This window comes from Erpetoichthys calabaricus, chromosome 1 (assembly GCF_900747795.2).
Source record: "Erpetoichthys calabaricus chromosome 1, fErpCal1.3, whole genome shotgun sequence".
Taxonomy (NCBI): Eukaryota; Metazoa; Chordata; class Cladistia; order Polypteriformes; family Polypteridae; genus Erpetoichthys; species Erpetoichthys calabaricus.
This window is the reverse complement of record NC_041394.2, coordinates 255,161,244-255,188,605: the sequence shown is the minus strand read 5'-3', so window position 1 is coordinate 255,188,605 and position 27,362 is coordinate 255,161,244. Positions and strand designations below refer to the sequence as shown.

The 27,362-nt window shown below is 37.2% G+C and overlaps 1 protein-coding gene across 1 annotated transcript in view; it reads right to left on the bottom strand.

Moving 5' to 3' along the window:
• The window catches only part of mkln1 (muskelin 1, intracellular mediator containing kelch motifs), an 89,752-nt gene extending 67,772 nt beyond the window's left edge, over window positions 1–21,980 (bottom strand). The window contains exons 1-3 of the mRNA XM_028814334.2: window positions 21,882–21,980; window positions 13,369–13,438; window positions 4,873–5,015 (exon numbers count right to left, since the gene is read on the bottom strand). Of these exons, the coding sequence (XP_028670167.1) occupies window positions 4,873–5,015; window positions 13,369–13,438; window positions 21,882–21,961 (293 nt within the window). The 5' untranslated portion in view covers window positions 21,962–21,980. The remainder of the gene's footprint in view (window positions 1–4,872; window positions 5,016–13,368; window positions 13,439–21,881) is intronic.
• Between the last annotated feature and the right edge of the window lie 5,382 nt (window positions 21,981–27,362).

Sequence of the window (27,362 nt, the reverse complement as noted above, 5' to 3'; positions counted from 1 at the left end):
ACTATAAAACACAAAAAATGTAACTAGTGACCTAAAATGTTTGTAAAGATATATATAACAGAGTCAGGCAGAATTGACTGAATTTAGGTAGCACATTGACTCCTGAAGGCAGGCATTCTGGTGGGGCTAAAGAATGCAATCAAACATTATACAGCATAGAACTAAAGTTAGTTCAGTACTTCAGAATGTGGGATGAAACCTTAATAACTGACAAATACAGAAAAGATTTTAAAATAGAAAAAGTTCAAATAGCCCTCTAGTGAATGTCAAGAGACTTAAAGAATATCTTTAGATTTGCCACATAAAATTTATTTCAAAACTATTTTTAAGCTTTTAAAAATACTGTCAAGCACCAACTTACAGCTCAATTTGGAACTGGCCATTTGGCTCATGTAGGTTACAAAGTGAACACACTGCTGCAATTGAGACTCTGTGGGTCTGGTTTGGGTCAGTGGTACACATACTTTAACACTAGAATTCCCAGAGCCTGTAAAAATGTTCGTTCTCACTGAAAAGCTTACTTTACTTCCCCAAACACAAGAGAGGTAAATCGTATGTCCTTATTGGAACAGCAACAAACCTACACAGACTGTTACTCAACAGAAATGCATTTATTATATCCAATATGACTGACTGAATAAGAAACACACACGCATAAAAACGTCTTTATTTGGAAATGCTATTTGTTCTTCCCAATCTGTACACATTCAGCAACGTGTCATTTGAACTATTTTTTTAATTGTTTTATTCTTGAATAAAAGCACACTTGTTTCGTCATACCCTTTGTGAAAGTGTTTATTTGGTATGTCATGTCTTAATTTGAAAACAATATTTATACTTCACATTCACGGTAACGAAGCAATTTCAGTTTTACCCAAGAATAAAACTGAATGAAAAGAAATTGTTCAGATGACATGTCACTGTGAATGTGTAAAGACTGGGAAGTCCTAATATCAGCTGGTACAAAATAAATATGTTTGTATTCATGTGTGTGCTTGCGTGTTTCATTTTCAAACAGACATACTTGATGTAATAAAAACATGCATTTGATCCAAGTCTGTAACAGTTTGTGTAAATGTATGATACTTGTAAAAGACAAATTATTTATCATTGCCATCATAATTACCCTCATGTGACATAAGCTTGATATATACATTAAAAAAGATCAAAAGTATGTTTTTATTATAATGAATTTAACAGGCTGAAAATGAAACACACAAACACACATCTTAATTTGAAAATGATATTTGACTTCACATTCACAGTAACAAAACAATGTGGCTTGCTGTGAATGATTGTGACTTTTGATCTGAATTAGTAACAATTGGTGTAAATGTATGGTACTTGTACAAGTTGGCGCTAAAAAGACCAATTACTTATCAATGCTGTTATAATTACACAAATGTGACTTAAGCTTGATAGAGTAAACACACACATTTGCTTTGGGTCTACAAGACCTAACATTTCTTGTTTTGTCGTACATTTGTACAGATCGTTGTAGACGTGGAAAATACATGAAATGTACAGTATGTCAAATGATACATCATTTCCAATATAATTACTTACAAGTATTTGCTATATAAAATCTTCAATGCAGACTTGAGCTGAATGGGAAAGGAATCGAGCTGCCAGTGGTAAACATTGAGTGTAAATGTCTGGAGGGGCAAACAGCTGGCTGAAGTGGATACATGGGTGAGTGCCACTAATTGACACATTTGGAAAACAAAGGTGGCTATCAGCTGGCAATTTGGTGAGGTGATAAGGCCATACAAATTTCCTTGCATGATCAAAACAAAACTTAAAGGGCCATCAAAGAGTCAGAAAACATAATAGACTCTGTGAAATAATGAGAGATTTATTACTATTTACAAGTTGTTTCTATCTTCTAGGTGGAAGAAAAAAGTGCAAACCATCTACACATGTTGTAAACAAAAAAGACAAAGTACCAGCTTAAAAAAAACTACTCCGTGCTATGGCCAATCAGTGCCTCGAAGACTGGAAATCTGTGAGCACAATGATATATATTTTAACTTATGATTAGTTTATGCCCATTTCTTGACTACAGCATCAGTACAGGAAGTAAGACAGCTGAGCGACTGCTACGTCTGCAACTCCCATCACTTCTCTCACTGGTTCTAGGCAGTTTGCATCATTCTATGACTGGCAGTGCTGGCGCATGTATGTGATAAACAAAAGGCCTAGAGTGGTTGGTTTTGGTAATTTCTAGAAAATTACCTTATTGTTTTCATATGGTCCTCAGCCATAAATTTGAATGGCTTCAAATTGTTCAGCCATAAATCATCACATGACTGTATGTACTTTCTCTGTTCTTGGAGCTTACTATGGGGCTCTATGGAATCCAGAGTCCATGATAGAAAAAGGCTTAAAACTTACCAAATACGCCCATTTTTCAAACCAAAACCATTATCAAGAATTGATTTGCATGTTAAGCTTATGAACATATTGCAAAACACCATATCCATGTCATTTTAAGACAAGCAAGTGTGGGACACAAGACAGAATTAATCCCTGGAAAGGGTGCCAGTCAAATGAAGGTGAACGTACACACATTAGTGTCAATTTAGCAGTGCCAATTCACATAAGTTTGATCATGTTAAAGTTTAGCAAATTCAGTACAGATGAGTTAACATAGACAGAGTGGGCTGTCAATCATGCATCAAAGAGCTCTGTTCTGAATGGAGTCTACAAATATTTACAGACTGATAGGCATCTGGATCATGAATTTTCTCACTGAAAAGAACTCTGCTAAGTTTTTTTATTACTTTATCATCAGCAAGAGTGACTCATGCAGTAATTAATTAAGTGTATAAAGTATATAGAAACTCATATGTATTCTTTTCATTACACTCTCATGCAGCAAGCACTTCTCTTTTTATGTAAAAATAACTATACAGACTATAATCGGGGGTGGGGGGTCTGCTACAAGCAAACAAACAAGCAGGACAAAGAATTTCAGATAAAATATGTCTAGTTTCTTTCTGTTATCACAAGCATGCCACCAGCACTGATGGCAAATTTTTATTCAAAACCTTTACTGCTTCAAAGTGGACATATTTGGTAGGTTTTTAGGATTTTTCCATCATGTATGGATGCTGGGTTCAATACAGCCCTATTTTAAGATGGAAAAATAAATAAATTTTTAAAAGTTTTAAACACATTTCAATTTAGAACACAATTTTATGTAGTAAGTTAAAATATATTATGATTGAGAAGAATAACTTTGGACTTATAAAATGCTGAACTTATCCTTCAATGGAAAAGAATCCACCAGACAACTACCATTACAGAATTAAATAATTCTTGACATTGCATTATCACCCTGTCCTTACCATGTATCACCAAAAAAAAAAAAAATGAAGTGGAGACAAAAGCCTAAAAGTGGATATGGTTATAATTTTTTAAACTTATTAGAGGCTGATAAAAGGAGCATATGTATATATTCATGTGGAGACATTACCATTTCATGAATTGTGAAATTACAAGGTTTAAGATGTAAAAAAGTAAGAGAAATCTTTTATAAACAAACTGCAAAATAAAAATGTGACAAATGCAAAACAAAACAAAATTCTTCCACATATATAGTCAGTAAGAGAATGGGGAATAACAGAGTATCTTTTTAAATGTAAAATGGCATAATCATGTTACAATTGTTATTATGACATAATTTTTTTAGTTTAAAATTCTCAGACTGTACTACTTCTCATCATAAATTTACATTTTTTCCTTTAATGCCTTGCAAACTATAACCATGCTTTCATTATCATCTATACTACCAATACAATACATGGACTTGCTGTAGACAACTTATAATACCCACCTTGTTTAAGAAATAAACCAGAATAAATCTAAAAACTTTATTACATACATCATTCCAGGGGTTCTCAATTTGTGGCCCGCCTCATTTTAGCATGCAACCCGGACAAGTTCCTGGATGTTTCTGATATGCACTGAAATTATTTGTACTTGTCCTTCCACCAAACATTGATGTTTCTGGGTGGTTAACACTGCATTATATGAAAAGGTCATACTGCTCCTAGAATTTCAGTGTCTGTCAAATCAGTTTCATACAACATTTGACAATGCCTCATAAGTGCTTCAGAGTCGGGAAAATTAATGAAGTGAAGTTGTGCACAAATTAAGTGCTACTGGAATGAAGACAGCGATTTAGTTTGCAGCCACTCCTAATATTTGCTAACACTGGTAACAGGTAACCCACCCTCATTATAAGTTATCACACTTTCTAGGCAATGTAACAAATCATGTTTTAGGAATGTCTTATGGACAGCAATTTGCAATCTCAACCTATTTGTGCCATCACTCGCTTGCCTCCTAATTATAAAAATATTAATCTCTTCTTGACAGCAGCAGAAAGATAAAAAAAAATGTAAGCATGTTATTCATGTACAGTTAATTTTACTTAGAAAGCTTTTCAAGTAAAATTGTAAAGGATATTTTTAATTAATAAACAAGGTAAGGGAGGATAACTTTGTTCTTGTAAATTGTACAAAGGTGTTCTAGTTTCCCTTTCGTCAAGGCTTAACTTCACTGGTATGTGTCTTTTTTGTAAAGATTTGATCTCAAAAACATATTAAACAAATACTGAGGTTTATACTAGTGAAACATCTACATTATGCTTCAAATGTAAGCCTAACATTTAGTGTCCTATTCATAAAAATTAGCAAATGTCATATACTGCAGAAAATGTAGTTTGTGGACAACTACAACAGTGGATCTCAGTTTAAAAAAAACTGTTGTATACTTCAAATTCAAGAGAAACAAATGTTAAAATACAAAAAAGTGAAACTTCAGTATACAATTTGCTTTACAAAAGCTGGTATTAATTTTACTTACCTGGATAAAATTTCTGTCATATTTTCCTCACTCATTCCTCCGAAAACTTTAAATTTCTTAAGATTGCAGACATGTGTTTTCTCATACTTTCCAAAGGTTATGCTCTGTGCTATCGCAGGTCTTTCCAGTTTTAGAATCAGGTACTGCAAAAAAATAAATACAAGTAGTTTTCATACACTCTCGCATTACAAGTTGAAAGCTTATTCTACAACCAGTTTAAAACATTTAAGACTGTAGTAAATATTTATAGTTCTACCCCTTCAGAATTAATATGGTTTCAAGTGGCAGTAGAGGAACATACAGAGCCATCAAAAATTATTTAAGTTAAATAAATGCAAGACACATAAAAGTGATCAGTGTAAAACCTCAAAAAAGTTAATCATGTCACATAAAATTTAAGTAGCATGTGTAAATGCAAAGCACATTTCTCCCCACAAAAAAAGTCAGTCTACCTGCTGACTCATAGAGCAAGACTGGAAAGAAGTTCAATCCATAAAATCTCTCTCAATGTAACACAAATTTTTTCAATCAATAACTACTACTGGACAAATAAAATCTTTTACAATTCTGCTATTGACTAATGTAGATTTTTCGAACTCAAAATCAATGTATAACCCGTCCATATGTAGAAATAAATTACTTGCTTATATTCAATAACACAAAAATATGTTGAGGATAAGCAGGAAACTGCAAAATATAAGATGCATGTAAAAGTAAAAAACCAAAAAGAAAAAAGGATATACTTTCAAAGCAACTGTGATCACCACAAAACACAACCAACTGCCAAGAATCTTAAAAATCAAAAAATATATTCAATCAAAATAATTAAAATATACAAATATTAATTACAAAGAATTCATATAATGACAGATTCTAAATGATCTATCAAAAATGACCATAAGATTGCACAGACAATTCTACAAGGTAAACAAAATCAATATTTAAGATAATAAGACAAATTACAAATTATACATATAAACAAACAAGTGAATACATGTATAATGAAAAAAGAGACATAGTAACTCACATACAAATATTTGAAAGGAAAAAAATTGATTACAAAATAAACAAATTGATAGACTAAAGGGAAAAAAATGACAGTTGATACTCTGACAAGCATAATAATGTTATGTATTATTTGTTGGGCATCTTCTCCTTGATCACTTCTACTGTTAATAAAGCTTATGAGATGAACATAAATTGACAATTTCTCACATTTCAATATTCTACCTTTTACCTAAAATACCTAAAAATATGATACATCCTAAAACTTCTGGGCACGGTGTAAGCACCAGACTTTTTACAGAAGCTGTGTATTTCCGTTTTTCTTTTTCTCCCTGAACTTATTTACTACATAATCTTATTTAAAATTACAATTGATCTTTAAATGGACTTTAATTGTCAAGACTGCACTTAGATCATGCTGCAAACTTTGATGAAATTGCAAAGACGACCCAAAGGCTTCCTTATATCTACAATACCTGAAACAGTAACAGACACTGAGAAAGTTAAGGCAGTGGTATATTAAATACTCCTGTAATCAGCTACTTGTAATGCAATTGCATCCTTTACTGCAGGAGCCATTTGTCCATAGACAAATTGTCTATAGACAGAGAGGAAGACAAGCTGACAAGAGTAAAAGCAAAGCGAAAAGGTTTTAGAACTGGCACATGATCTATTGCAATGGGCAATGTTGTCAAATAAGATGGATTAACTATCTGCACTTACAGCGGACCATGGAGCATATAAGTATAGCTGGACGAATCTCTTATTTCTTATTCAAGTAGACAGAGACCCAAGTGTGGTGTGGAAAAAAGACAGGTGGGGGACTGGTCATCTATGTGAACGAGGAATGGTGTAAAAGGGATAATATTACAGTTAAGACTATAGTTTGTAACTCAGACATTGAAATTCTGGCTGTCTGAATTTGTCCACGTTATTTGCCCAGGGAGATAAATTTCATTATCCTTATTAATATTTTCACTTCTTCCTCTACAAACGGGGACCTAGCTACGGAAACAATTCATTTTGTATCCAACACTTTAATGATCATTCATTCTGACTCTGCAGTTATAATATGTGGCGACTCCACCCTTGTGACTTTGGAATAAATGATGACAAATTTCTATCAGTTTGTGACTTATTCCATTCGAGTAAATAAGCTGGACCTGCTGTATTCAAATGTTAAAGATGCCTTTCAGCGTAATCTACTTGCTCCTTTAGGCAAATCTGACCACAACCTGATTCATCTTATTCCCGGCTATAAGCCAGTTATTAGATGGAAACCTGTTACCACCAGAATAGTGAGGAAGTTGAGCCTAGCTGAGTCTGAGTTCTTAAGAACTATGCTGACTAACTTTGTGGTGTCCTCTGTAACCTGTCTTTCTGTTTTCAGAAAGTGCCACATCGGTAGAAAACTTCCTGCATCATTTCTGTTATAAACAAAGCAGTCACATCTTCATCAAATGACTATAGACCACTGGCATTTACTTTTCACATCATGAAGACCTATGAGAGGCTAGTCCTGGACTATACAAGCCCTATTGTGGTGAACTGCCTGGACCACTGCAGTTTGCCTTTCGAACAAAGACTGGATTGGAGGATGCAATTATATTTCTGCTCCACAGGGCTTATTCTTACCTGGATAAAACTGGCAATACTGTGAGGATTACGTTTTTTGATCTCTCCAGTGCCTTCAGGACTATCCAGCCATCCCTGTCAACGGGTTAACTCTGAGATATGCAGATGGATGAGCCAATGGTATCCTGCACTACAATTTGTGAGAATCAAGGACAGTGTTTCTGATACAGATATGAGCCACAATGCAGCACCACAAGGAACAGTCCGGTCTCCTTTTCACTTCACTTTGTACATCTCAGACTATAATAACACCAAGTCAAGTCACTTGCAGAAATTCTCAGATGATTCTGCACATATGGGGTGTATTGATAAAGGGAATGAGACAGAGTATAGGAGTCAGGTGGAAAAGTTTGTTTCTTGGTGCAACAACAACTGCATCTTAACATCATCAAAACCAAGGAACTGGTTATTGACTTTCACTGCACCAAACAGCCTCTATGTCCGGGCACTATTCAAGGAGTGTAATGAAGGAGTGGATGTAGACGTGGCCCACATTAATGACAAGCTGGACTGGCCTTGGAACACAAAGGAACTATATAAGGAAGAGAAGAGCTGGCTCCTTTTCCTTAGGAGACTGAATTTCTCTAATGTGGGAAGTGACATTCTTTACATATTCTCTTTAAAATGTAGCTGCTAATATAGAATTTATAGTACAATGCACAAATTATGCATTAAAATGGAATTTTATCTTCAATAAGCATTTTTTTCATTAATATACAGGAGTCACGATTGGTGACTACATCTAGTCCAAGTGAACAAGAATATTGTCAAAATGTTTTGATGAGCTGTGAGATCAATCTTACTGAGATCTTAACTGTTCTTTATTTTCAGATTTTGTGTGTTGGACACAGGTGAGCTGGTCGTGTGGCGGCATGTTTTGTGCCTTATTATTTTTTGGCTAAGAGCTAAGGGGCCCCGAGTCAAAAGTTAATTAAAACTAAAGAAAAAAAGTTACTTAGCAGCAAAAACAGGTCACCAATTAAGATGATTGGAATGAAAACCTGCAGCCACTGTGGCCCTCCAGGAGTGGAGTTCGATATCCCTGCCCTATATAGATGATTTTTTTTTTATCTGGAAGGTAGAAGTGGAGGCAAGGTCAGTGTTGGGACATTCTCACTACTTAGAAAACCCACCAACTATAATACTTTATTGCATCTGTCTAGCTTTCATGCTAGATCTTTAATAAATAATTTACCTGTTTCACAGTTGTTTAGGTTATGTCATATGTACTCGGACTGATATGATTTTATCAGGCTACTGAAATGAAAGCACGGTTTCAGCAGAGGGTTTATCCCAATATGTGCGTTTTGAAAAGAATGCAAAAATTGCATTGTTCATGCATAAAGATTTACTTTCTACTGCACAATAAAAAAAAACTAAAATCAGTAGACTTCTTTGTAATTTTATATTTTCTACATAGGCTAGTTGGATCCTCTGTGTTATATTGGCACATTCTTCACCTTAATCCCATTTTTTTCAGAACCTCTACTATTTGCACTTCCCTGTGGAAGGAATATTAGGGACTCCACATTAAACCATCTCCAGAAAGCTTTTCCTGTGCCTGTCTGTAGTACTGTACTATCATTAAAAACAGATCATTTTCCTTCCTTGCACTGCAGGTATTGTTCAAATATCCTTAAGGGTGACCTTACTATAACTCCCTCTCTGGCTCTATCACATTAAATCATTACTCTAACTGTAGCACTAAAGGGGTGGTGTACTTACTGGTTTGTTCTTGCCCTCTTTACTATGTTGGTAAAACTTCGACCATCAGATACTGCATCACGGAACACAAAAGGAATTTTAAAACACATTCCTTTAAAGCACTCAGTTTCTTGTTACTTTATATCTACACAACATATAATTACTGATTTAAAATGTACAAAATCAGAGATTGAAAAACACCCAGAGCACAGTGATTACAATAATTGGCTATTACGTGGAGGAGTCCTTGGTATCTTTAGGCTTACTATGGTGCAAACTTCAGGTTTAAATGAACAGAATGACATGACACGTTTTAGTTCCCATCTACAGTGCTTCATTTCATTAGAATTATACTGCAGTTGTTTATATGTGCTGTTTTATGGCCTTGGGTAAGCATCCATTACTGGTATACTTAGCATTATAACTGCATTTTATATAGTAAGTTTAGGGCTGGGTGACATAGACTTAAAATGATACTGCGATTATTTTGAACCAAAATGGAATATTTGATATTTCTGGATAGGTTTTGAACACATTTTAAAGACTGAAGATCAGCCCATAATTTATATATGTACACACATTTTCTATACAAAAAAAAAGTTTTATTTTTCCTTTTCAAAACGGTAGCAATTTCATGAATATCTGTGCTACAAAGAAACAATTCAAACAATGATTTTCCCAACATTTCTGTTTAATATCTCCTCACTTATATTTGAGTTTCCATTGTGTGTTCTGCATCTGTCAGTCAGTAAGCATTTTATATAAAGACAAAGCGCTTGATTCATTACCATGCTAATTACTGATCTTAATAAATGTGAATATGTATATTATACGCTTACTCTTTTAGGATTTAACATCATTTGTAACAGTTCCAAATTATGTAATTTGCAAATCTGTGCTTTTTCTTGTTTAAAAAAAAGTCTATTGTGTATGCAGGTGTTTATTTTATAACAATTACCAGCACAGCAAGTACTGATTTTGCAGCCGGGCAACTCAGACAGTTCCCACCATAAAGTTTGGGACAAAGACATTTTTCCTTGATTTACCCCTCTGCTCCACAGTATAAAATTACAAATCAAACAACTCAGTCTTTCTTAAAGTGCACATTGCAGACTTTAGTTTAGGGGGATTACCATACATTTTGGTCTCACCACATAAAAATTACATAACTTTTCACACATGTTCCCCCCATTTCAAGGCACCATAATGTTTATGACATAGCAATGGCAGGTATATTAAAGCAGTCATATTAGTATCTTGTTGCATATCCCTTGCATGCAAATATTGCTTGAAGTCAGCAATTCATAACATCAACAGGTGCTGAGTATCTTTTTTGATGATGTTCTGCCATGCCTTTAATGCATCCATCTTCAGCTCCTGCCTGTCTTGGAGACTTGTTCCCTAAAGTTATTTCTTCAGCATATGGAAGGCATGCTCAACTGGATTTAAATATGGGGACTGGCTTGGGCTTTCAAGAATATTCTGTTTTTTAGTTCTAAAAAACTCCTGTGTTACCACAGCAGAAAGTTTGGGATAATTTTCTTGTTGTACGACGAAGTGCCATTAAATGGAGGCATATAAGTGACTGTGCAACTGCCATTGGCGATTACATTATCAATGAATATAAATGTGCCAGTACCTGTGGGAGCCACACATGCCCAAGACTTAACACCTCCACAACCATGTTTAACAGATGATGTGTATGCTTTAGATCTTGTACAGTTCCTTTTCATCTCAACGCTTTGCTATTGCAATCAATCTGATACAGGTTAATCTTTGTCTCGTTTGTCCACAAGACCTCTTTCCAGAAAATGTGTCAGTACTTGTGGCAGCCATACATGCCTAAGACTTGATACCTCTACCACTATGTTTAACACAGTGGTCTCAAACTTTGGTCCTGGAGGGCCACAGTGGCTGCTGGTTTTCATTCTAACCCTTTTCTTAATTGGTGACCAGTTTTTGCTGCTAATTAATTCCTTTTCTTTTTATTTTAATTGACTTGTTTTTAAAGATTTGTTCCCCTGAATTTCTTCATCATTCCTCTGAATTGCTTCATTTCTTTCCCTAAATGACACCCAAACAGAAATGAAATGTGAAGTGAGTGAGCCAACAGAAGACCAAATAAGTCAGGGTCTAAAACTCCAACCAATTTCGCTGCAACCAGTTGCTTAATTAGTGACAATTCTTGTTGTTAATTAAACCCACTCTTTAATTCCATGGCATGTTGCTGCTCTCATTGTGCAATGGCATATATTTCCAAAATTATTGATTTTCTATTTTCTAAGTGCGCTATTAAAATGTTTTGTGGACCTGAGCACATCAACATTCCTGAGACCTCATCTTTAATTTTCAGATATTGTGTGATGGACACAGTTTGCTGGTAATGTTTTGGCTCATTTTATATTTCATTATTGTTTGACTGCTAATTAAGGAAAAAGAAACAATTGAGGGGTCTGAGTCTTCAAGAACAAGTCAATTAAAATTAATTCAAAAGAAGGTAATTATATCAAAACCAGGCCTCCCAGGACCAGAGTAGAAGACCACTGGTTTAACAGATGAAGTGTATTCTTTAGATCTTGTGCAGTTCCTTTTCAACCCAATGCTTTAATATTACAACATCACAACATTTTCCTATTGCAATCAATCTGATACAGGTTAATCTTTGTCTCATCTGTCCACAAGACCTCTTTCCAGAATGCTGTAGGCTCTTTTATGTAATTCTCCCAAACTATAATCCATCCTGATTTTGTTGCTAACTAGTGATTTGCACCATGTAGTGTGGCTTCTATAATTATGTTCATGAAGTCTTCTGTGGATAGTAGTCTCTGACACATACACATCTGCCTCCTGAAGACAGACAGGTGCTTGGGGCTTTTTCTTTACCATAATCAGAATTCTTATCAGCAGTGGAGGTCTTCCTTGGCCTACAAGTCTCTTTGCAATTACTGACCTACCAGTATATTCATTCTTCTTAATGATATTCCAGACAGTTGATTTACGTAATCTTAAGGTTTCACCAATATCTCTAACAGTTAGACTTATTCTTGTTTTTCAGCCTTACAATGGCTTCTTTGATTTTCACTGGCACAGCTCTCATCCTCATATTATGTACCAACTACAGAGTCCAAAGGCAGTCTACAGGTAGAAGCAAGCATAGGTATCTTATGCATGCACTAATGAAAACACCTGTGATGCCAAATCGTTCAAACTTTGTTACCCCGAAATTTAATTTCTATATGGTATGACTGAAATGTATACAAATACCCTTAAATTAAACTTTAATAATTTAAACTAAGTTTTTTGATTTGTAATTTTATTGGAACACGGGTAAATCAAGGGAATTTTTTTGTATATGTCCTATGGAGGGCACTGTAGTCTTGTTATCCATTTAAAAGAAATGCATTTTAAAACAAGAACTAGAAATGTACTTTAACTGAACGAAATCTTGAATGGGTTCGTTTGTGATTCTTAATTGACTTCAGTAAGGAATGCATGCGTTTGCAAATCATAATCCAGGGACTGAAATACAACTTCAAGCAACTGACTTGCTTTATGCTAATTAGACTGAAACCTAATTAAATTTTAATTTAGAAAGCACAGGGGCCTCCAGCTCCAGACATGACTTGCTCAGCTAAAAACAAAACCTTTTATTTCTAAAACTGCACCACAATTAGGCAATTAAAATAAACAGAGATATCGTCTTCCTTTCTCCCAGGTGAGCCTTTGTTCTTTCTTCTCTCTCCCAAATTAAAGCTCACCTGACTTAGAAGAGTAGTCTTTTAAAGTTGGATCTAGAAGTACTTCCTCTATCAATAACATTTTATGGAAAAACTTTCAGATTACACAAATGAGTGCTCTAACAAGGTGCAAATAACACATTTTCAATTCCATGTTCCTTAAAATACCACTAAATTGTGTTTTAACTGTGCGATTTTAGTCTAGAAGATCACTTGTAAATGATTCTTTTGCAACTTTTCTCAAAAAAGTCTTTACCTTAATACCATTACCAAATGAATTTTAACCCCTTACAACTACTCATTAATCAGACACAATATACACACAAGATACAATCAGATTGACTGTATTTAAAATATTATCAATGTTAGAACTATAAGATTTTCCAGTGAAAACACTGAAGAATTTTCTAGTTACCTGAGGAGGGTAGTTGCTTTCGGAGGACCACCTGGAAGACTGGTCATTAGGTTTATCCACCAAAATATTCCTACAAAAGAAAGAAAAAAGGGGGGGAGGGGTTATTTTGAACAGAATGTGCATTGTAAGCACATCATTGAAAAAGTGTAGTTTCCAAAGGCATATCAAAGGTTTAAAATTCTGGCTAACTCACAATATGCTACTGCTTATTTTTAAGAAGCAACTTGGAAGCTTGCCTATATAAGTAAATAAGTATGACTCTTGATCTGCAACACGTCAGAAAAAAAACTGAAGTTAAAATATCAGAAGTTGTGCCATATACTGGCATCCATCTCCATTTACTGCATTTCATGTCAGGTAAGACACAGTTTTACTTACCTTTCGTCACATTTAGGCATTATTTTCCTTTACCACTTCTAAGAATTACTTTGTTTTAATTAATATACTGCTAGATGCAAACAGTACAAATCTCCTAACACCAAAATCAGATGACAAGACGATACACACAATTTTTATGGTGTTGAGGGGTAGTCCTACTGATTACAGGCTTCAAAAGGGCCATATAATTAGTCAATATTATGCCTATTTGCTATGGCATTTGCCACAGTTAATCATGAAAAGTTGTCAAAGAAAGCCATTAACCATGACCATTCTGTTTCACAAGAATATCCCTACTATAATACTCTGCAAAACTGTGTATTCCAAAATACCCCCAAACCGACCTAGAGTACCAGGCCTGGCTAGTCAGGAGTAAAGCATATTGATCACTCTGTAGGACTACATCCATATGATGCTCTACGCCAATGATAAAGAGGACAAACCAGATACAGAGAAGTGGGTGCACAGGCAGGAAAAGTATTTCATCCGAGAGATCACAAAAAGCTTTGTGAACTTTGGAACAACTGTATTAATAGTGCTCAAAAGGATTGTGTTGAAAAGTAAAACGTATGGTTATTTTTCTTAATAGGTCAAACTTAAAATGTTTTGACCATCACTCATAAGGCCACGGCAACCGACAACTTAACATAAACAGAGCATGTAAAAGTGCTGATATGGTGGGATATGACTTTGCGTGAGAACAAAGGCCAACATTGTTAAATTTAAGCAGGCCTTTTGAGGAATACAGGATAAATCAAAGGAAGTTACAGAATATGTACTATGTGCAAGATGCTATACTAGAGAAAGGGCAAATATGGTATGGAAGCGAGAAACAGTAAAAGAATACCCTAAGTTCTTGTCTATAAGCCAGACTCATGTATTAGCCGGAGACCAAAAATCATACGAATTTTTAAAATAAAATCGTATCATAGATAAGCCGGACTCATGGATAAGCCGAACGTACTATAACCTATAACTAATAGAAGGGAGGGAGGTCAGTGGTCTCACTCGCGCCCATTTCATTTCTTTAAGGGGGGAGAGAGTGTGAGATATTGCCGTCTCTCTCACTCCCCGCATGGCGCGGTTGGAGCGGACGGAGCGCGTTCTTTCTGCTCTGGGCGTCGCCGAGTCAACACGAGCGCGTAGCGGTCATTTAAATTGTGATTTTATATGTAAGCATATTTAAATATATATCGCGGATTTCTGCGGACAATGGGTCTTTTAATTTCTGGTACATGCTTCCTCAGTTGGTTTGCCCAGTTGATTTCATACAAGGGACGCTATTGGCAGATGGCTGAGAAGCTACCCGGCTTACTTTTCTGTCTCTCTTGCGCTGACTATCTGTGATCCTGACGTATGGGGATTGAGCAGGGGGGCTGTTTGCACACCTAGACGATACGGACGCTCGTCTAAAAATGCTGAAAGATTATCTTCACGTTGCTATCTTTTGTAAAGCTGATTCCTGAAAAGACATGCTGCACAGTGCTTCGCATACTTAAAAGCTCGAAGGGCACGTATTGATTTTTGACTGAAAAACAAACTCTCCCTCTCTCTCTCTTTGTCTGCTCCTGACGGAGGGGGTGTGAGCTGCCGCCTTCAACAGCTTTGTGCCGCGGTGCTTCGCATACTTAAAAGCCAAACAGACATATTGATTTGTTTGCTTCACTCCTTTGAAGAGGAAGATATGTTTGCATTCTTTTAATTGTGAGACGGAACTGTCATCTCTGTCTTGTCATGGAGCACAGTTTAAACTTTTGAAAAAGAGACAAATGTTTGTTTGCAGTGTTTGAATAACGTTCCTGTCTCTCTACAACCTCCTGTGTTTCTACGCAAATCTGTGACCCAAGCATGACAATATAAAAATAACCATATAAACATATGGTTTCTACTTCGCGGATATTCTTATTTCGCGGGTGGCTCTGGAACGCAACCCCCGCGATGGATGTATAAGCCGGACTTATGTATAAGCCGATATTCTATTTTTTCATTTTCACAACTTTTTTCCTTAGATAAGCCGTGGCTTATAGACAAGAACTTAGGGTACAATAATTAACAAAGACTTAAATTTGTTACATATATATGAAGCATTACTAAAACATTTGGCAATATATTAAAGATAGTCAGAAAGGAAGCTTAATTCAAAACAGGTGTGCAAAGAAGAGGAATCAGCAGATTCTACGCACAGTACAACAATACAAAAGGTAAGAATGTGTTGGGTCGGTACTAAAATTTTGACTTCAATATCAATAACAGCTTTTGGATCTCAATACTGGTACCAAACTGATTCTGAAGCAAATAACATAACTACAAACACCATCCACCCCCAAACTTATTCCAGCCTCCCTGGTTCACTATGCACCACTTCCCTCTTGTTAGGAAAAAGTATGCATAGAAGCAACGGTGAGGAAAAGGGTGTCTCATATGAAGTCTTGATCAGATGAAAGCAATGGTGAAGGGTGGTGGACCCTTAAAGTCACAAAGACTTGACGTGGCTTCATGAAGTCTGCAGCACACCTAAACACATTTTTCCTTAGCTAATCCACCAGCTATTGGGGAGTGTGAATGAAACGCTGATGTTTATTTCCAGTAACAACATCCCAAAATGCTGGTACCATACCTTTTTAAACTTTTGGTTTTTCTGTACTTTTTCACAACTGGTATACCATGGAACGCTAGTAGGTAGTATGGAAAATAAAAAAATATTAAAAAAAAGATGGGTTAACTTTAGAGACAAAAAATTAACAACGGAAATTATACTATACAAGATAAAACAAATGCACTTTAAAAAGAAAAGAAAAAATAGAAAATTAGTTGGAAAATAATAAATATGGTTAAATAAGCAAATTTTTAGATAAGGAATGAAACAGCATTGAATAAAATGCTATACCATTAACAATTTTGTAGTGTCTGTAGTGGAATTGGTGATTAGACTGTAACAGAAAGAATATGGAGTGGTCTATTATAACTAGGATGGAGAATGCTTAATATATTTGTGGACGCAAGTTAAAAAAAAAAAAAGTGTCATGGACGGACAAGACATAATATAAGAAGCATGCTGAATGGCTTAGAAATACGGTGTTAAAAAACATCCAAGACCTTCTTTAAGAATTTTGCGTAAAACCATGCACATTTTTATTGGGCAGCCTCATACGTAACTTTCTGCTCAGTTTTGCAAATCAGTGCCATTGATTCTGTGTCGTTTCCCTTCTTTTTCATATTTGTATCCATGACGCAGGATTTTATCAAATACACTGAAATTAACTGCATATCACTTACAAATTTACTTCACTTGATTGTAATCATTCTGTAACAATATAATGGTGCACAGAATGGCCAAACTATTCCAAATACCACAGATCTTTTAGTGTTGTTATGAGACATCACAAATTAAAGAATTAGAAGAGAGTGTGTATTTATAGATACTGTAATGATGATGATGAATGGCTTCTAAGTCGATTTTGATTTCCAAGAGCTATCCCTCTTGGAGCTGTGGGCTGAACAGACTTTGAAGAACTGTGCTCTACCTGCTTTTTTGCAGGTTCTTTCCACTTTCATGTTTTTAGCCACAGGACCTTTACAACTTGAACTTGTTGACCGATCGGGTATTTTACTAAGTCACACCATGCCAGCCGTATAGGATGGTATTATCCACTTGTCATCCAAATATATAAGATTTCCTTTCACTGTGGTTGTACTGGGAAACATCAAAGTGCAATTCGCTCACGTCTGCTCATTACCATTAAATTTTTGAGAGTATTTTTATATATATATATATATATATATGTGTGTAAAAAAAAAAAAACACTTAACTACTCCTTATTTCTAGTAACAAAACACCATTTTAAAAAAAACATTTCTGTACTGGTATACCGTACAACTCTATGCCCAATAAGCTTGTTGCGCTTAATTGTCTTTAGACAATTTTGAACTTTCACAATACCAATAAAAAAGTGGGTTTCTAAAATTATTTCAAATGTATGTAGTCTCATTGGAGAAGTTACCAGGTTTTTATCAAGAATATGCACATTACCTGTTGTGTGCGAAAATTACTTGACAGGGAGAAAAATCTGGTCATTTGATAGAAAACATAAAAACAGCCCTTCCTGATCTTGGTTAAACTTGTGTGTAAATTCCTGTGCATAACCAGCACTGCATCTGAAAGACAGTTCAGTACAGCAGGTATTATTGTAACTCCCACCACTCTCTACCAAAACCAGAAAGGTGAACAGGCTCAGATTCACTACCTGTACACTTGACTCAAAGGAACTTAACTTTGTATCTCTTTGTTTTGTAGCAAAGGTAGCTGTGCATTAGATAACAGCTTGACTATTTCTTTAAATCTTTATTATGGCTAATTGCTATATACACTTTTATTAGGTGGAAAAGCATCAACAACAAAGTCCTTCATCCTTCAAACTTCATCAAATTTAAAAACGCAATCTTGGAGTTACTCCCCTTTATACTTTGTGGGAATGCATGTTAAAACTACCAATCACGACAGCCAAGCATGCAAGAATGAATGAATGAACAAATTAAAAAGTAGGAATGAATTAGCTTCAATTACACTTTTAAGAGACAAGAAGTGCAAAAAGCTTCAAAGCTCTTGTTCATTAACTAGCAAGCTTGCATACAAAAAATAGATAAAGACTGTAGCAAAATGTACAAGAGTGATTTGTAACTCAGAAACATTTCAAAACATGTACAGTAAACATTCATAGTCATTCACGGATTTTTCCTTATAACCTATCCAATAATTGTTAGCGGAAACCGCAAATATCCTCTGCAATTTTTATGGCTTTTTTCATGGCAATACTGTACTGTAGAGAGAACAGGAAGTAACTGTAGAGGAAAACGCGGCTTTGGATGGTGAAAGTAGCCAATAGAATTTGAAACTGCAAATCCCAGCAGTTCCTGAAGTAGCTCCGATTGGTCTTCTACTGAGGGTGCTGGGGCCTTTGGGGTCAAAGGATGTCAGCGCGGCTTTTAAAAAGGGGGCCGGTGACCAAAAGCAAAAAAAAAGTTTTTGTAACTTGTGTTTCAAGTTTCTGTCTGTCTGCCTTCTGTTGGGTTACTTGTACTTATTAATTTTGTCCTGGATTGTTTCGTGGTTGGCGTCTGGATTGTCTGCCGTCTGCCTGTGTACATGAGGACTGTATGTGGATTCATGGCCATCCTGCAAAGAAAGGAGCGCTCCTGAACCGGTCCACCCATCTTCACCATTTCAGGAACTAGCAGTAGGACTATCTTTACATTCCCATTCAACGTGCAGATCTCTGGACTATCCATTTTCATCATTACATTTCATCCATTGCCATTTTTCATGAACGTTTTTCATGATTTACTGTGTGTGTTTTGTTTGTGCTTTGTTGCATTTAATGGGTAATCGTCGTAAGGGGAACAGGGGTGGTATCATTGTTTTCATTTATTTCATTTGTTTTCATTACATTCTTTATTTGCTGTTTGATTATCGGTTTGCTTTGTTTTTGTCTCTGCGAGTTTGTGCAGGTTGGGGCAAGGCTGGGTGCAACCCTGGGATCTCCAACATAAAAATAAATAAATCGCTGTCTTCTCGACGGTGTAAATCTTAGCGGCACCGGACCGCTACAGCGTTATTCATTTCTCCTTGCTGCTGATCGACTGTGATGCATTTCCAGCTGAGTGTTCTTGTGTTTTCCGTTTTGTTCCTCTTAACCCTTAAACCGCCACAACCAGCTATAGTCATTTCCCAGTGCCATTTGCGAGTACGCAGAAGCTGCTCAGTCAGTGCCATACTTTGTTGAGCAGCCAGCTCATGACCTCTGCCAGCCCCTTGTGAGCAGGGGGGCTGAACACACCCCTAGAAGACATGGACAATCCTCAAAAAAACCCTCTTAAAAAACGCTGATAGACTACTTTCACATTGCATCCTTACTTGCTGGGCTTACTTGCGGCTGCTCTGTTGCGTGATATGCTTCTCGCGCTAAGCATTCTTAAAAGCCTGAACAGCACCTGTCCTTTTTGGCTGATTGCTTTGTTTCTCTCTCCTCCCCCAGACATCCTCTGCTCCTGTTGGGGGTCCCGCTCCCATTGTGCTCCCTTATGATGTTTTATTCTTTAATCAAGAACTAACTGCATACTGAGCTCATTTTACTTCTGAAAGAGACAGATTTGTTTGAAGTGTTTGAATAAAGTTCCTGTCTCTACAATCTCCTGTGTTTCTGTGCAATTCTGTGACCCAAGCGTGACACCCTGCAGCCCCTGTTTCTGGGATTCAGCCGCTGCACTAGACTAGCCTGCAAGCATTGGCGCTTACCTCTGTGTGCTTGAGTGCAGCCAGTTCAAGCACAGTTGGCTCGGTGATTTACTGAATTTCATCCACTGCGTCAGTTGCACCTTATACATATTGTTCCAGTAGTTTTTTAAAATAGTTTTTACAGTTCATTAGCAGTGTGTAAAACGATCAGTGTTGCAGTAATTGTGATGCTCTTTGCATGAAAAAAAAAAAGTGTTCCATTAAAATTTCACTTTTTCTTTGTGAATTGTGACGTTTACTTAAAGTGCAGCAAAAAAGTATTTGGCATCCAAGGATGCATTAACCCCCAAGTATGTGGCAGTTTAAGGGTTAAAGCGCCAAGATGCCACCGAAAGGCCCTGCACCTTCTAAGGCTTCTGGCAATGAAAACACACTTGCATGAATTACAGTACATATAACGGTAACATCAGTATTTTACATTCTATCACAGTGGGAGACATAGCAGCACAGTATACATGTTTACCTTTACATTCTTTATTTTTAGATAATGTATTAAGCAGAGTTTGAAATTAAAGAGTTTTGGGGGCATATTTAGGGTTTAAACTATAAAAATAGTAATTTTTTTTAACCACATCCAAAATTTGCGGTTTTTCACAATTCACGGGTGCTCTAGGAGCGTAACCCACGTGAATTTTGGGGGTGTACTGTATATGGTAATAATGAACAAATTCTTATTCAAATACTTTTACCTGTACTTTACATCTGCAAAGGGAAAGACAATTTGAATTGTCCCCTGCAGATTACTTTTACCACTTTAAATAAAAAGAAGTTTCAAAAAGGATTATGCATCTGTGATGATACTCTCAAGCTGATAAAACGCTGTGCATGCCTTTACTCTAGGTACTAAATATTTATGTACTTGGGGTAGCTTACCAAAATAGTGAACAAGTCATGACACATTCGCCCACTTAGCTACTGGGGACTGGAGCCTCTCCTGGCAGCATTCCACCCCAGTCAGGGACAATCACACATACCAAGTAGATGCAGAATCCTCAAACAAGATTGCTGCATCAGTAAACGCCCGTCAGGGAGAGGTCAATGAACACTTCCCTATCACCTAAATGGCAATCTTGAGCTCCTGCCTTTGCTGTGCCTTCCTACAACGATGACCACTCGCAACAGTTTTCAGTGATCTGTGGCTACCGACAGTGAATGACACTATTGATCATTTCTACAAACGATTCAGCCATAGATTACAGTGATAATGCTCGAAGTAACACTCTGGGAGCAGCGCTGCCAAGTAAGGTGCAAGGAGAAATAAGGCACTCACCTGGCCCACCACTACTGCCCTACAAATGAACGGGTGGCAACAATGGGAATGCTGAAGAGTCGCGGGGCACCGGCACGATGCGCATTCGCTGCACTGGCATGCTTGGAGACACCTAGTTGTTTAAATAACCCCGATGCGACTTTAGTTTGTGTATCTGATAAATGCAGAACTACGGTAATTTAGAATGATATTCCCAAGGAAATGCGACTCATAAAATCAAAATGAGCAGCTGATACGGTCAGAGTTTACACCGAGTGCCTGTTGCCCGATTTACCGCGTATTTACTTTCAAAGCCTGGGAGGAGCCCTGCGAGCACTACCTGCTGGCCACTGCAACCTTTCGTACGGATACCTTTTCCAATGCGCTGCCGTTAAAACCAATGTTTTTCTTCCACCCTCAGGTCATAATGCAAGCCTGTAAATGCATTGTGCAGCACCAAAACTTAACATGGGAGCTGGCCGTGTAGACAGCATTACGCTAATAAGGTAACAAATAATGTAAACGTACGAATACAGTCCTCTATGTGGAAAACAACCCCACACACGAATGTAAAAATCGTTAAGTATCACTCACTCTGGCAAGTAGGTAGAGGAGTACGAGCTCCATTTACAAACACTGTAGGCCAGAACTCGGTTCTCTGGAACGGCCGCCATCTTGTTTAGCACAACCCAACAACAGCGGGCAGGCGCAGGACGGATTGCTGCTCTTAAAGAGACAGTAGCACGCTAGGTAGTTCCATTTCAGTCTCGCACGCTCCGAGAGGATGCCGATGCTTAGTTTCGTGCATTTTCATTTTCAGACATGCAGCATGGAAAGGGCAGCAAGGCCTCCACGCATTCAGTCACAATCCATTCTTGATAAAGTTTAATTTAACACCCTGGTTAACATTTTTATCTTCGTTACGTCCTGCTTTTAGGATACATATCGCGTATTTCTAGGGTGATGTGCATGCACTTGCTTTTAAATCATTGTTCAGCGGTCCAAGTTCAAGTGGCAGTGCTCAGAGCCCATTTTCACATGTTCACGCTCGCAAAGCCAACTAAGCTACAACACCACACATTTTTTAAGAAAAGTGGAGAACCAGTAGAAAACCTCCACAGACATGGGGCAAACCATCATACGAGTATTGACTGACCCCGCGGTGCAGGCATGAGGCAATCAAAAGTACACATATCCGTTCAATATGAGGGTCCAAGTACTATTTAAACAGGTATACCACAGTACATTGTTATTCATGGTTGGACATGCGTCATTTGCTTTCTGCTTTTTTGTTTTGGCTAAACAGCAGTACCTTGTATGGCACATTTGTGCTGTTCTTTTGTCTCCTGCCAGAAATCCAACCTTCACTTTGTTTTCTGTTTTATCATTTCACAGTATATATTGTACAGTGACAGCGCTGCCTCTTCGCAGCTAGGAGACCTGGGTTTGTGACCCAGTGCTCCCTGAGTTTGCATGTTCTCTCTGTGATCTTGTGGGTTCCCTGCAGGTGGTCTGGGTCCCTCCCACAGCCCAAATGATAGGCACATTAGGTGAATTGATGTTGGTAAACTGACCCTGTTGTGTGTGTGTGTGTGTTTGTTTTAACTTTGCAATGGACTAGTGCCCTGTCTGGAGATTGTTCCTATCTTGCACCGTATTCGTGCTGGGATAGGATCCCACTTCCCCACAACTCTGCCCTGGATAAGTGAGTTAGAAAGATCTATCTATCTATCTATCTATCTATCTATCTATCTATCTATCTATCTATCTATAGATGTACTACATATTATGCACTATGTACCTGTATACTGTATATATATTTGTTCTTTACATTTAAGGTAGTTACAGCAATAATCATTGCTGCTTCACTAATCCAGCGTCTTGGGTTTGAATTCCACACTCAGTAGCCATGTGAAGTTTACACAATCTCACAATATCTGCCTGAGTTTTTCTTTGGGTACTCCGGTTTTCTTCCCACATCCCAAAGATACACATATTGGAATATTTCATAACTCTAAATTGCCATTTAAAGGGTGAATGTGTGAGGGTGCCCAGTGCAGACTTGGATTACTGTAAGTGGGCTTGAGAAAGTTGCTGTGTTATGTGGTCACTGACAGACTAGGTAACCTCTTCTGGGTCATTGTTGGGGATTAAACCAGGCAGCCTTTTGGGGTTTCTACTTAAACCACTTGACCACGTGGTCAGCTAATAAATATTTAATAATGTGAAATTTAGTCATAATCACCTTTCAAAATCTCCCACATCTGTGCTATAAACAAGACTAAATTTTAACTAATTTTAAATTTACCACTGACATCAGCCATACTTATCTTTTTTTGGCCAATCAAGTTTATAGTCTTGAGGAAGCAGTACATGCTGGCCTGTTATAGAGCCCTTGTTAAATAATACAAAGAGTACATGGCACATGTTTCGCCATATCATGGAACAGGTGTACCCGTTCCCAACATGCCTATGATTTGCTTCTCACAACTGAGAGGGTAGGGCAGATGTTTGCCAACTGGCTGACCAACCACAAGCATTATCTGCTAGGTGACCACCCAAAAAATCTGATTGTGATTCAGACCTATGGATATAATACTCCAATCTATACCCTGTCAAGTAAGCAAAACAGCCACAGTGGTGCAACATCTGTGGCTTTGCCTCAGGTACTGATGACTGAGGTTTGATCCCCGTAGGCGGAAGCAAAGGTGCGTACACCTGGTGAGCACCAATTACGTGCAAAACACGTGTCATGTGTACTCATTGTATTTTTTGACAGGTACTCTATTATATATATATATATACTGCATATATATATATATATATATATATATATATACTGTATATATATATATATATATATATATATATATATATATATATATACATATATAAACATCTGCGCATGTAAGCGTGTGTGTCTATCCGGCCCAGAAGTGAGGGGTGGAGTCAGGTTAAGGGCTTCACCTCAGAGGATACACAAGCAAGGCCAGCACATCGGCAAAACGAAACATCCGAAGAGAGAATCACTCGCTTATCCACTATTACAGAAGTGTAGCAAGCACATCGGCAAAACGGTATCCCTTTTACTTTTCTTCCTGTTGCTAATACACAAATGAGGCGTGCACGTTGGCAAAATGAAACCTCTGAAGAAAGGCACTTAAAATTTTGGTCCAAAATGATGTTAGTTTGGTGCAGGCCCAAAACATGTGACCCAGTGAGGCAAGAGCTTAGTTGCAGCATTCACAGGTTGGATCTTGCCCTGGAAACATTTTGGACAGTTTTTAGCGAGACAGATGAGCTCGATATATAATTTTTAGTTGAATAATTCTATGCTTTGTGCATATGGAGCTCGAGTGAATTCTCTGCTTTGCTACCTTCCACTCCTTTTCTGATATGTTGATTAAGAGATCTTCTTCCCAATGTCCTCTTGAGTCTTTGAAAGGTAGGGACTCTAATAAGATTTTATATAATGCGGAAATGGTGTTTAATTCCTCGAAATTGAGCAGTATTTTTTCCAGCATGGTGGAGGGTACAAGGTGAGGAAAATCGGGCAGTTTCTGTTTAACAAAATTTCTAATTTGAAGATAGTGAAAGAAATGTGTAGCTGGGAGGTTGAATTTGGAACGTAATTGTTCAAAAGATGCAAATATGTTGTCTATATAAAGATCTCTGAGCATTTTAATCCCAAAACTTTTCCAGGTATTAAAAACTGGATATGTTTGCGATGGTTGAAAGAGGTGGTTCTCTTGCAGAGGTGCCACGGATAAAAGATTTTCCATCTTAAAATGCTTTCTAAGTTGGTTCCATATTCTGAGTGAGTAAAGCACAATTGGGTTATTAGTATATTTGCGATAACTTGCATTTATTGGAGCGCAGAGCAGGGAGTATAAAGAAGTACTACAGGATTTTACTTCTATTGCGAACCAAGCCTGTATATGTTCATTTTTTTGTGTCCAGGTTTTTATGGCTTGTATATTTGCTGCCCAGTAATAAAACTGAAAATTAGGTAAAGCCATGCCACCTTTTGCCTGAGGTCTTTGTAGGGTCGCTCTTTGGATACGTGGGTGTTTTGAGTTCCAAATGAATGAGGTTATTGTTGAATCTAACTGTTTAAAAAACAATTTATTGATATATATTGGAATGTTTTGAAATAAAAAAAGAAGTTTAGGAAGGATATTCATCTTAACAACGTTAATTCTTCCGGCTAGAGTGAGATGAAGGGTTGACCATCTATGCAAGTCTTGCTTAATTTTTTCCATACAGATGGCAAAATTTTGTTGATAAAGAGCTTTATGTTTACTTGTGATATTTACCCCTAGGTATTTAAACTGATCTGCTATGGTAAAAGGTAGAGTGTCCAATCTAATATTATATGCTTGTGAATTCACTGGAAAGAGTCTGAAGCCTTTCAGGCAGCCTTGGGGTCACAATCCCTCCTAACCAATTAACAGCTGTGTTTGGTGTTCTTCCAGATGGACTTGAAGTGGAGAAGGACAAGCAAACGGTGATTGCATTCACTACACTTTTGGCACGCAGACTTATTTTGTTAAATTGGAAGAATCCTAACTCTCCTCTGATAAGTCAGTGGGAAACCGATGTTTTATATTATTTGAAATTGGAAAAAATCAAATTCTCAGTTAGAGGATCTGTACAGAATTTTTTTAAAACCTGGCAGGATCTAATCAATATTATTTTAGAATAAGAAAAATAACTATTACCGCATTTAATTCCCTTCTCCATTTTTTATTTACCTATATATATTTCTTATTTTTTCCTTTCTTTTGTTTATTGTTGCCTTATTAAAAAGCCCTAAGCAATTCTCCTTTGGCTAAGCTCTCCTTCTCAGGGGTGGGGTTTGATTTGTTTTCAATTTTTTTTTGTGATGATTACAATAAAATTAATAAATAAAATTAAAAAAAAAAAAAAAAGAAACCTCTGAAGAAAGACAGTTGCTTAGCCACTAATGCACAAATGATGCGAGCAAGTCGGCAAAACGAAACCTCCTAGGAGAGAGATGACCAGAGTAGTTCCATTCAATTCTCTACATTTCAGTTTTTTTTCTGACAATTTCAATAGGTTCTAGGACCCCATGCTTTTTACAGCACAGGCTTACACACACACACACACATATACAGTGCATCCGGAAAGTATTTACAGCACACCACTTTTTCCACATTTTGTTATGTTACAGCCTTATTCCAAAATGGATTAAATTCATTTTTTCCTCAGAATTCTACACACAACACCCCATAAAGACAATGTGAAAAAAGTTTACTTGAGATTTTTGCAAATTTATTAAAAATAAAAAAAATGAGAAAGCACATGTACATAAGTATTCACAGCCTTTGCCATGAAGCTCTAAATTGAGCTCAGGTGCATCCGGTTTCCCCCGATCATCCTTGAGATGTTTCTGCAGCTTAATTGGAATCCACCTGTGGTAAATTCAGTTGATTGGACATGATTTGGAAAGGCACACACCTGTCTATATAAGGTCCCACAGTTGACAGTTCATGTCAGAGCACAAACCAAGCATGAAGTCAAAGGAATTGTCTGTAGACCTCCGAGACAGGATTGCCTTGAGGCACAAATCTGGGGAAGGTTACAGAAAAATTTCTGCTGCTTTGAAGGTCCCAATGAGCACAGTGGCCTCCATCATCCGTAAGTGGAAAAAGTTCGAAACCACCAGGACTCTTCCTAGAGCTGGCCGGCCATCTAAACTGAGCGATCGGGGGAGAAGGGCCTTAGTCAGGGAGGTGACCAAGAACCCGATGGTCATTCTGTCAGAGCTCCAGAGGTCCTCGGTGGAGAGAGGAGAACCTTCCAGAAGGACAACCATCTCTGCAGTAATCCACCAATCAGGCCTGTATGGTAGAGTGGCCAGACGTACGCCACTCCTTAATAAAAGGCACATGGCAGCCCACCTGGAGTTTGTCAAAAGGCACCTGAAGGACTCTCAGACCATGAGAAAGAAAATTCTCTGGTCTGATGAGACAAAGATTGAACTCTTTGGTGTGAATGCCAGGTGTCACGTTTGGAGGAAACCAGGCACTGCTCATCACCAGGCAAATACCA